Source organism: Antedon mediterranea, chromosome 6 (assembly GCF_964355755.1).
Source record: "Antedon mediterranea chromosome 6, ecAntMedi1.1, whole genome shotgun sequence".
Classification (NCBI taxonomy): Eukaryota; Metazoa; Echinodermata; class Crinoidea; order Comatulida; family Antedonidae; genus Antedon; species Antedon mediterranea.
In genome coordinates, this window is record NC_092675.1 from 19,442,065 (window position 1) to 19,455,137 (window position 13,073).

Genomic DNA, 13,073 nt, shown 5'->3' on the forward strand with positions numbered 1-13,073 from the left:
AACATTTTGAAAACATTGTCGAAAATGATCTACTCAAGGCAATCAAACAACTGGTCTCCTTTACGCGAAAATTATTAGCCTTGTTCATCCCCCATAGAGCGCCCTCTCTTTCGTCACACATTTCGGTTGTCTTGCGCTTGTCATCCGTTCGATGTATTATTCCCTTTTTTCGCAAGTTTTCCTCCTGAAACAGTTGTTTTTTCAAGGGACAGATCTTCTTCTTCTAATTATTTTTATATTTTAGTTCATTTAGGCGTAGTTTTGAAGTTTTTGTAAATATGCATTATAAATACTGTGACATACTGTTACAAAATAAAGACACTGTGTGTTAAACAAGACTAAAATAATCGGTGAAACATGAGTCAAATGTAAACTAATCGGTCGATATTTAACAATTTATTAATACAAATACATGAAAAATGTCTATATTATATAGATGTACAGAAATGTATATATGTGTATTAACGTCCTTAAATCAACTTAACTGTCGGTCTAATAAAAATTATAAGTGAAGTGCTCAGAAACTCATCGAAATACTTAAATAAAAAGTACAGAGGACGTGCTATTGTTGAGCCCATATAGAAGCTACAGATATAGCTCAAGATTTGTGTGACGTCACCAATATATTGATTTTACTGAAAATCATGGTATGTTGGTAGCATAATATAGCTGTTCCAGACGATTGCTTAACACTTGTAGACTTTATCATGCAAATTTTGCAAGTAATTGTTGTTATAATATATAATGATAACATATATTTATTTTACTGGCCATTTTCATAAGGGGAAAACCACCCACCGTAGCCTGTAGGATATACCCGCTCTCCCCCACCCCCCCTCCTAAACACTGCACACACAATTAATATTATCTTAAGTCTACCCTTGCATCCTCAACATACAGTATGTTGAAATCGTCATATTAGAAACTAAATAGCTTAATATTATCATGGTGGAATCATGATACTGTATTACCAAGCATGTTTATTTATTGCTTAGAATCAAGCCTGAATAATCATACGTAATTGTATTATTCTGGGAAATGGTGCTTATTGTCCAATTATTTCCCGAACGCCTTCGTGTTATGACGTAACGTTCAGGAGTTAATTCGTTTGGTTATCTCTCATAACACGATTATAACAGAAGTTAATCTTCCCTTGATTGTATTATGTGCGTTAAATCCAACAAATAATGAATTATTTTACTAACTCTACTCTACTATCAAAGCAATATTGCCTTGATACAGTACATATATTTTCAAAGGATAAGATAAATATGGTCAGAGACGGCGGTCAATGCAAAATTGTCAAAGTAGGTGGCAGGCGAGTGATCTTCTGAGAGACGGTCACTTCCGCCGATAAACAGATATAGATACTAAATACGAATAATATGTCACTAATTCAATTGGTAATAAATTAAAATCACATTAAAATTCATTATTATTTTCCATAATTTATAGCATTGCGAGGTAATAATATACATATTCAACTGTATTTTTGAGATGCAATGATTTATTTTCAGGAAAATAACAGTTTATTACACTATACACGTTTTTACACTAGTTCAATGTTTATTATTATCTGTACTCTGCTTATTATTACGTCATAACGCATAGCAGGTTTTATCGGAAATTTCGTTTAACTTTAACGTTTCGTTGTATTTGCTTGCAAGGACATTATGTTCCGTACTGGATACTGAATTCGCAATGATTATACCAGATGATGACTTTCTTCGTTTATGACCAGTTCTAGCACTTCGAAAATGACTGAATTCACTAATTTCACCCACGCTACTTCGGCGTCGGTTGAGGTAGGCCTCTGGATGCATCAAGTCCGGCTTCGTAGATTCAGTTGAACCACTTGGCTTCCCGTACCACCCAAGTGCATAGTGACTGGACGTTGACGATGTAGTTCGATCTGATCCCCCCGCCTTGAGCAAATTCTGCAAACTAACTTTGGATTCGTAAAGAGAAAGAAGTTCTCGAGAACCTGATTGATTTCTTTTATGTTTCCATTTTTGGTGAAGTAAGTTGCCTGATGGGCTAAGATGATCTCTAGAAGAGTAAGCCATAGACTCGCATGAGTTTGCAAGCTCGCTACAATATTCTTGAACCCATTTTATCTCCTCTATACCGTCATGTATGTACATAAACTGTTGCATAAGTTTGCCATCTGACTCTTTTATTTCCGCCTGCAACAAAGTAAAGGAACAAGTCAACATATAGGCTTAAGCAACAAATACATATACATATACATAAAGTAACTAGACATTGTCTCTGTCCCTAATATGTATAAACGCGATGGCATAATTTCTGAATTAAAAAAAAAGACGTATGAACTTATCGGGACTAACAGATAAACACCAAAGGTCTATCGAAATGTGAATACTCCCCTAAAAAGTGCATTCACGTGTTGTCTGGTTGGCACGCGATTTGTTACACTTGATTTGGCCCAGTCGCTCGTTCAACTGCGACTAATAACCACCATTCCGTTTCATAAATCACCGTGAGGAATCGAATATTTCTTTTTTTTTTATTGCATAATTAATTTAAGACTGTATAAAATAAGAGCTTTGAGAGTGGCATTTGTCTGAGTGGAGTACACAAATTATCAACAATGGTTTTCAAACTCAAAGGCTTTTTAGTCAGTGAATCCAATAAATAGCACTATGCATAGGCCTATCTGTAACAAATCATCAAATCAAAGCGATGTTTTTTAATGTCTTTAATAGTAGTGTACATGAGGTTTTTGTATAAAATCCCCGTATAAATAAATGTTACTGGCGTGGATTTGGATAATAAGTCTAGAACTTTCCAATTATTAAGGATGTAGTGTAGAACAGTACAAGGGGTCAGGTTGTTACAATGGAACTAGCTTCTACAACTGTGATAGACAATATTTATGTTCAGGGGTGAACAAGTGTTATCTTAAAGCGATACTTGGTGAGTCGCTGATTCATAGTCCTGGTATTCTGATCATAAAGGTTAATAGCTCAAACTGTATTCATTGACGGGTAAAACACGTTTTACAATACAGTACAATTACACTTACATTTACTAGTTCCACACAGTGATTGTCTGTTTGTTTCATTTTTTAACTTCTGCGTTATGAAAGGGATAACATAATTTTTGATAGTGTATTAATATAGAGTCACACCAGAATTGAAACGGCATAATACTTTCGAAGCGAAGGAAATTATTATTGGACATAAAAAGTGTTTTCTATAATACCTGTAGGACGAAGATTAGATTGTTTTTTTTTTAAACCAAAGAGCCCTCGAATTCTTCTAAATGCATCCTCCAACCTGTTATGTTGATGGACATACATATAATAGCGATTGTCACTACTTTCTATATTCATTGTTTTGACATGACATGTTTATTGAATGTTTAAACAGAAATGACACTTAAGCATACTAATTGATATTTTAAACCAATGTCTATTCTACAATAATTAGTATCATGTTCTATTGGTTAGTATCAGTTAGAATTCTATAGTCAATTTTATACTTTTGTATTTGTGTTTACAATTAAGTAGAACACAATTTGTTATAGCATGAATTTGTATTAGCATACATGGTGATCCATACATTTTATAAACGGTGTTTATTTTTCTGAAATTAATAAGACAACAAACATACTTGGGCATACGTGTTTTTCTTTTTGTAGCGATGATCCATGCAAAATGTATATATACGAAATTGTTTTGTTTACAATAGGCCGAATAATAAGTTTAGCGTGAAACTTGTTAATGTTATTTAAAAGTACTGTAATGACCTTTTCGATGATATGCAATAGTTATCGTTTACCCAACGTCAAATTAGAAATGTTCGGATTTAACGTCATAACCTAAAAATAACATCCGCAATAGTATGAAATCAATTGAAACAAAACGTTTGGTAATGTTTAAGGAGAGTAATTAAGTATACTCCCTTTCTCTGGTAATGAATATGCGATATATCAAACATATAATTTCCAACGGGGAATTCCCTAAACTTATGTCATACTTAAACGTTGTACTAATGATTTGTATTTCTTTAAATACAATGTACAGACAAAATGTAAACAACAGGCGAATCATGTAAATGTGTGTGGCCAGACTAAATAGATCAAAGTCCTCGATCATAATATAGTGATTATTCAAAGAATATAACCATTTGTTTGCGAGTATAATCAATCGTAAATGTTAACGTTCATTTTATGACTAAATGTACAGGATGGTATATACCATTAGTACCAGTCATTAGGCGGTAGGAGGTAATGTCCATAAATATTCAGAGAATTGCAATAGGCCTACTATACTATACGGTATTACAAGAAAATAATGTAACTTGGTGGTACAATGTGTTGTACGTGCTCATTCATGTTTGCATATAGTTTTCACTTATAACATATAACATGACAGATATGGTTGATGGATGTGACAAATTTGAAGTACTGTATTTGATAGGCCTATATATTTGAACTATTGTTAACAAAAAAAAACACTTAATACTATAGGCATACAGTATATTTAAATTCTAAACACAAAACTATGATCGGTCTTATGTTTATGCATGCGCGAATTATCTTTGACGTTTTGATCTATTTGATAATTTTCAAAACGAATCGAAACGTCAAATACTCAATAAATGATCTTCCTCCTTATTTATTTGGAGTTACGTTTATCTGAAATTATTCAAGTGGATCTTATGGTATGTGACTATTACGTCACATACCATTTTTTCACTCGATTCTGCAGCTGTCAGTAGATAGATTCTGATTGACTATCGCAAGTCATCTAGATACTGTACAGCCAAACTCGTATCTCGGATGATTTGCGATCTGTCAGTTAGACTTTATTTACTGACAGATGCAGGATCGGGTCTTTTACTACTAACATGTTACTTTTACCACGGCGATGGGCCACTATTTGTAATATTAACTGTTTTAGTATGATACCTAATTAGAATATATTTCCACTTACTATCATATGTTTTATCTTCTTTAGTTTGTTGTTAATTTCTTGTATTCGGCCATTCTCTTTTTGTACTGTAGCACATTCATCTATCGATTGAACGTTGTCATTCTTGTCAAAATGCAGTTGCTTAGCATCACGACCAACAAACTCATCAGACTCGTCGTTTAGGCCTATGCCAAGAATAATACCCGAATCTTTGCTTCCTTCTTTGCTGAAATTCGTTTGAGATCGTTCCTTATCCGCCATTTCTTCCTCTTCTTGAAAGTTCCTGGGGCCACAGACAGCGGCTGGTAAAAGACTTGGCGGAATCGGTCCAATCTTCATCTCCACTTCTCGTATAAGATCAGCAATGTAACTTTCATCGTTGGACGATTGAGAGACGTAAATCGGCGGTACACCATCTTCTTCCATCGTCATTTCTAATATCGGTTGCCTTCGTCTAGGTTTTGTTATCTGAAAAGAACAAACAAGAAACATTGATGACGTCTAGGCTTATAAAGGCCTCAACCACTACATGAGTGACAAGATGTATAGTTTGCAATGTACGCTCAGAAATTGAACTTGTTAAAAACTGACGTAGAAAAAAAATACAATAAAGTGATTTTAATGTTCACACCATAAATATATTTCACCTCATGTGCCATCATTTACTCTTAAAATTGGTTCCTATTTTGGCGTCACGCAGCGACCAATCACAAGCGACGATCCATCGCGTCGTGATTGATCAAGTTGCGTTGAGTCTAGTTGTAACCAACACGAATGGAGATACAATCGCATGCACTTCGGTATCATTATGATATACCAGATTTCTATATCGCTTTGATCTTACATAATTCCTGATCATTGTTGTACAAATTGTTGGTGTAACATGATACTATACCACGACATATCCAGTCTAACCGCATCAACTAATTTTCCAGCTAAGCGAAATATCATAATAGTTAAGTTATGCTAATCGATATAAAATAATACTTCAAAATGTTTACAATAGGCATGGAAGTGTTAAATGCAAGGTGATTTACCCCTATGCCAACGTCATCATCAATGCTTCGAGGTGTTAATACCAGATTGAGTTGAGCTCTTTTAAGGTGTGAGGTTAACAAGCACGCTATTTAGCGCTTCGATGACTGCAATTAAATTTCTATTAAACGCTACTGATCCAAGTTACACGATGCTGAGTTAATTAACTTGCAAAACAAGAGATACAGCTGCCAGTATACGATAGCCCATGGAAAAATAATACTCATTATTTATGGAAACGTATTTTATATCTCTAGGCACATGTGACCAAGGATTATAAATAGTAAATCAATCACTGACCTAGGTACTGCAGGTGGTAATCCCCCTGATACAGGAGGATATTTTGTGCCGATTCACCAGGGTAATCCCTACTCGTCTCAAATTATTAACTGGGTAAACTGTGTACACTGAATCTACGGTTTTAATTGTTATCCAAGAGGACTTGTTCTACCAGGAACGAGTCGGCCTCGAACCCATGCCAATATTGTTGGCTCTTTAGGTACGGTAAACAGTGCCCCTGCCTTAACCGACCATTCGACTTAATAAAATGAACCATTCAGTTGTTTACAATATTAATGTCATAACCAGTGTTACATTTATCCCAATGATAATGATACAACTATGTCGGTAGGCCTATGCACAGTAAACGCCGTTTTATACTTAATCATTTCACTGTATTTAACATACTTCAGTTTGGTATATGGTAAATTGGTTCCACAATAAAGAGTGAAATGTGCTCAATCAATAATCAAAAAGAGTAAATGTGTAAAACCTAAAAGATAACGATAAACAACAAGCATGCTAAATTGACCACTATTAAGCCGTCGAAAAAAATGTTTAAAATTGTAAAATTTAGAACAGTTCATTGAAATTGAGAAAGCAAACCGAAACCTGTATTAATATCACGCTTCTTGGAACGCTAATAGTTACTGGTTGTTAATGTACCATAGATCGTATGATTACGATTATTATATGTATACTTCTTTTATTTATACCGTTTTTATAATACAAACAGGCTGTGGTTTATTATAGGAATTTGTAATAAACACAACCAAATATTTACTGTTTTTATACAATGTGGTTATTTGCATGATTATAGGCCCACGTGCAACAAAACTGCTTTTAAGCTAACCATTTCCATTGTTACATTTAACATGCTTGCTTACTGTATTAATTGGTAACTACAACACATTCGGTAGTATGTATGGCATACAATACTAACCAACACATTCCCTAATGTGGTTAAGAATTTCACATTTACGAGTTTCTGGTAATCCTAATAATTGGAATCACATGACACTCACTCGCACACACAATATTACAATTAAAACCTTAAACACAGGCATTTTACCGAATATTTGTAAAACCAAATACCACAAACACACATATAGGCCTACAATTTAACATTAAATAAACTAAACTAAACTAATGACACGTTTTTGGAAAGCAATGTGAAATTAACGGCAATTAATATATATATATATATATATATATAATTATATTATACCGTACACACAACAGGCAAAGAACATAAATTATAAACCGTCCAGTGATATACTGAAAATGTATTAATTAATTTGAAACGATAAGATGAGGAAATCTGTGAGAATGAGAAAAAGTCGTATATATATATATATACATATACTGTTTCGTTTATGTTCCTAACATTAATTAATAACAGTCGTAATTCAAATGTGAATAATTTTGAGTACTTACATATTCAGATTTACAGTAAGACTGAAAGTTTATGACGAGAAATACTGTGTAAAATAAAATCAGTTGAAAAAAGTGCGTTTTTCGCACACAGATTATGTTCCAAAATTCACCACTGTTATACGTACCGTAATTCTAGGCCAACTGAAAGTATCCCTTTTACTGAAAATAGTTGAGATCTGCACTTTTAATCGCTTGATTGGTCCGTCAACAGAAAAAAGATACTCGGTAAAAAGACACAATGGAGTAGATGAGCCGAAACAACATAAACACAGAATCAGAGTGTTGTTTCTTTAATCCTGTATCATTGTAACAGGAGCATAGTTGATGAATACCCCCTCTTGTTCGTGTTTGTTTCTTTTGCAATAGCAATGCCTTCGATTTGATAATCACCGTCCAGTTAACTGCTTCAACTCAATAGTAAATTGTCTCCCGTTAACAATTTCTATAACTCCCATGTATTTAGTAATATTCTATCAATTAGGCCTTTTAAGCGGAATGGAACCTCTTGCGTTGTTATAAAAAGAAGTCTACCTTTTACGAACTGAAGTCAGCGTGTAAAATAATATCGGTTTCTAATAGTTTTGTACCTGATTTAACTAATTCCCCTTGACTACCGTAATTTCCTTTTGAAACCACATGATATCAACAAATCATCCATGATAATAGGAAGTGATAACTATTTATAAAGATACCAACAGCCTTTATCTAGAATTGTATCCGTTATTGACTAATTACTACTACTCATCATTCTTAAGATTGGTTCCCATGTGGACACAACGCAATGACGCGACGTTAAAGCGCGGCACAACGCAAGTGACTTTAAGCTTAATTCCCACTAGAGACGCAACGCAAAGACGTAGACGCAACGCAAGCGAGTTGACAAATGAAAAACGACACTTCATCACTTGTGATTGGTCAAATCACGTTCCGTCTCTAGTGGAAACTACGCTTTACCAATCGCAGGCGATAGTTTGGACAACTCCGTCCACCATCGCGTCGTGATTGGTCAAATTACACATCCTTGCTTTGCTTGGAAATGTGAACCAATCTTTTCTGTATCGATCATTTAATTTTAAAAGATTTATATTTCATAATATAATTTGTTTGACTGATGACCAATGCTATTACAAAATGAATGTGAACGTTATCTTTCTCTATTTCTTATTTTATTATAATTTGTTTAACTCTCTCCCTCTTTACTATACATTCGAATGTAGTACAGTATAAGTTTATCTTAGAAATACGCCCCCTGTTGAATCATTTTGTCACGTGGGCTTGATAAGTTCCGCAGTAATTATGCTTGATTCCCACTTGGATGCAACACAAGTAATTTAACCAATCACAGGCGATTTGTTATTATAACTTTCGCTTGTCATTGGTCAACTTTCTTGCGTTGCGCTTACGTCATTTAATGAGTTGTGTCCTATTGGGGACCAAACTTTATGTAATGTCGCGCTTATATGCGTTCGTACAAGGATTATCTTATTTGAAAATTAGTTTATTCATGCAGGTTGTATTTCTCACTAATTTAGCCTAAGTAATAATGTTTACTTTTATCTTCATTGTTTTTCATTGTATGAATGGTTATGAAACTATATCACTTGCGGTACTTGACCAGAGGAAACTTTACCGTTCTGCTTGACAATGGCAACATGATTGAGACCGGTGTTTTAAGGATGTATGTGGCGCTGTATTAATTCTTTTAACTTCCAATCGAAAGGTTAAAAGGTTATGCTAAGTTCAAAAAGTACTAAATTGTTTTAATCAGAATTATTGTTATATAGAATGTATAGGGTATATTATTGACAAATATTATTCCTTATAACGTCGCAAAAACGTTATTAATACGAAATTTTTTCTTATGCGATCGAAAATTGTAATGAAAACTTTGAATTAAATTGTTATTGCCCATTCATTTAAATACATTTCTGTCGTTACAATACAGACTAGCTTCCGATACACTGCGTAAACGATAACGGTAATTTTTCAAATGTGGTGAGTACGCAGTGAATGTTTGTTTTCTTACACTATTTTGTTTATAAAATATTCGAAAAGAAGAGGAAGTTATTTGAAATTGCTGAATAACTTTCTGTTTCTGGGACCAATTACCGAGCTCTGAGGAAGTACAACACGTCTAATCAATATTTAGAATGTTGACGTAATACATCGATGAAAATAGGATGTTTACATGGCTTGGACGAATTTTTGTTAGAGCAATACAAATCAGAGGTTGAACATGACAGTTTTCTCCACCCAGTCTCAACCCATTAAACTTTGTTTTAATGTATGTCTAACCAGAGCAACTATATAAAAATGTCTAATAAGTGTTAACTTGTTGAAAACTCCGAATCAGGATTAGTTCACACGTCACCCCAGCATGTCTACCGTAAAGTGATGAGTTGCAGGAATAGGCTGTTTTCATGGAGATTCATACTAAAACGGCTAATTCCGATTAAAATATTTCATTACTTAAGCTCAGCCTACTATTTCTCTACATATAATTATAAGCATTACGTTCAAGTCAATATCATGGGTCCGTTTCTGGGTCTGTTTTATTTTATTTGTATTTATTTATTTAACAACTTGTTTATACAGGATTACACAGGTAAAAGAACACCATTGTGTGACGTGGTCAATTATTATAACTGTTTTTGTGCATGCAGTATTATGGAATTATTATATTTTCATGCATTGTATCAACTACCCAATTACAACATCCCTTGGCAACTACCCATGTAAAGCCTTAAGGACAACCCCCTAACAAATACCACTCATGAAACTACCTCGGACAACTACACCCCACCCCCTAGAAGCATTACCTCGTAGGACAACTTATTCACGGAGAAATACTGTATCTAGAGGTTTATAATATATACTGTAGGGGGTAGTTGTCGACAGGGTAAAATTGTGTTAAGATAGATAAGTAGATTTCCGGGTGTTAGGGGGAGCAGTTGTCATAGGGCAATGTTAGTTATTTACATAAAATGCACAGCAGCAATAGCGACTATTCTACAGAAGTACGAACTTTGTGGACACTAATTATATTGCATAACAATCAAATTTAACAGTTTTTGTTTCGACGAACGAATCGCAATTACCATATTGACCCTGACGTCAAATTGGCATAAAGCCACCCCACCCCCGCCCTCACCAGTAAACGTCTCCTAAATAGAGGTGTCCCACAAATGTGCATCTAACTGTGACCCTGACGTCTTATTGCCATAAAACCCACCGCCCCAACCAGTAAACGTCCCCTAAATAGAGGTGTCCCAAAAATGTACATCTTACTGTGACCCTGACGTCTTATTGCCATAAAACCCACCGCCCCAACCAGTAAACATCTCCTAAATAGAGGTGTCCCAAAAATGTGCATCTAACTGTGACCCTGACGTCTTATTGCCATAAAACCCACCGCCCCAACCAGTAAACATCTCCTAAATAGAGGTGTCCAAAAAAATGTGCATCTAACTGTGACCCTGACGTCTTATTGCCATAAAACCCACCGCCCCAACCAGTAAACGTCCCCTAAATAGAGGTGTCCCAAAAATGTACATCTTACTATGAACCGGAATACATACGGTTATACAGAGTCGACCTTTCATACTACATACGACATTATCACGATTATCAACATAAAATGATATGATAACCGAATTATCGATTCGATACTTAAGACTATTGTTTGTTCGTAAATACGAACCTTGACCCTAAGATTTTAATATTAATCATGGTGACTGATTATTCGGTCTGGATTGGAAATGTGTGAACGATTCCTTGGTATTGTTTTCAAATTGACTTCATTGGCTAAAAAAAGCGAGTGTCTGGTTCAAGTTCAAGTTTAATTACTTGTTTCTTATCATAAGAGGACCATTGGAAAGTACCTTTACCCTAGATATAAATACAAAATTATAAACTTTTTAAAACTATTTTATTGACAATTTGGCCTATTTCAACCATTGTGATTCTACAACGACAAAGACATTTGTTGTTATTTGTATTTGATGTCGATATAATGTAGGAAGACATAAGAACATTGAATATAAGAACATATTTATCCTGGAAACAACGTTACCCACAAGGAACCCCTCACGTGTTCAATCTCCTACTTCTTACAACCCCAGCGGACCTATCCCCGCGTCACATCACGGTCGGTATATAGGCCTACCTTTACAACTCCCTGGGCCTACCGAGGTCCTTGCTTTGAAATTGAATTTACTTACTTTTTTTCTTATTGATCGAAGCATGGTGTATTTGGTTGTTTCAGCTTCGTATGAAGTTTTTCTTCTGTTGTAGTTCTCTACGAATCGTAAATGCTTGTAACTATTTTCGAAAGAGAGGATACAGCCTTTTATTTTGGTCGTCTGCTCTAGAGTGACTGCGCTCTAGAGTATTGACAATTATTTCTAACCACAGTTCTACCATTAAATACCAATGTGTTTGCCTCTTTAAATGTTGTGAATCGATTCAACTAATGTTGCGACGTAAAGTTTATTCTGTAACGCCTGTTGCTACCGAGAATACGCTACGTTGACAGCTTCCACTTTCATATCGTCTGCTCAATGTGGTGTCAATTGTTAATGTTCTAGTCTACGCGCTAATGTGCTCCTCGATAATGTTCTGGATGTATTTTGACGCTACCACTAAATTTGACCACCTACAATCCAAGTCTGCATTGATTTCAACGCGTTCACAAATGTTTGATTTAGCTCACAATGTCGTCATTACGGTTATTTCCATGTCAGTGTTTATAGGTCTATGTGTCATAATGTTTGTTTTTAAAGAGCAACCCGTCACCTTTAAACTATGACTACGTTCCCAATAACTCGTAGTCACTACAGCTATATACCAAATCATGATAATGATAATTGTTATTATTTTAAGGATTCGGAGAAATGTTAACTTTTAAAAATATACTGACTTTTTAAGAGATTTAATAAACTTTGAATGACGTTTCCATTTACAACTGTTTCTGATAATTTTTCGTTTCGTGAATTGTTCTGTCAATTTTTCAGTACCGGTACATCTAAATGTTCACATCATGGCTCCTCTGACTTCCCTATTATTTTCTTGTATTTCTTTTCCTCTCGATTATTTCCTTTAATTTTCATTGAATATCCACAATTCATAAATAAATCTAATTGTTATAACTTCGGTCTCCAGATGGCGCTCTATCATATGAAGTTCATCTTCATTCATTTCAGGACGTGTTTCAGTTTGCTTCGGATATTTAAACAAGAATGCTTCGAAAATGTAATAAACTAATTGAAAAGTATAAAACGGGGAATGTCGATATTATGATGTTTGCATGCTCAGTACAAAGGTTTTCCGTCATAGCTACCACCAGAACATCGATTCCAAACCAAATTTAGATGACGTTCGCTAA

At 34.7% G+C, this 13,073-nt stretch overlaps 1 protein-coding gene across 1 annotated transcript; it reads right to left on the minus strand.

The window, feature by feature from the left end:
- Positions 1–982: 982 nt before the first annotated feature.
- On the minus strand, positions 983–8,139 carry LOC140051953 (uncharacterized). The gene is made up of 3 exons (XM_072097309.1): positions 7,816–8,139; positions 4,961–5,407; positions 983–2,186 (listed from the first exon to the last, which is right to left on the minus strand). The coding sequence occupies exons 2-3, from the start codon at positions 5,369–5,371 to the stop codon at positions 1,599–1,601; spliced, it is 999 nt and encodes a 332-aa protein (XP_071953410.1). The 5' UTR covers positions 5,372–5,407; positions 7,816–8,139; the 3' UTR covers positions 983–1,598.
- Between the last annotated feature and the right edge of the window lie 4,934 nt (positions 8,140–13,073).

Coding starts and splice junctions, on each gene's coding strand:
- LOC140051953 (XM_072097309.1), bottom strand. CDS start 5,371: ATGACGATGGAAGAAGATGGTGTACCGCCGATTTACGTCTCTCAATCG. Junction 2,187..4,960: donor AGAAGATAAAACATATGATA/GTAAGTGGAAAT, acceptor ACTTTGTTGCAG/GCGGAAATAAAAGAGTCAGA.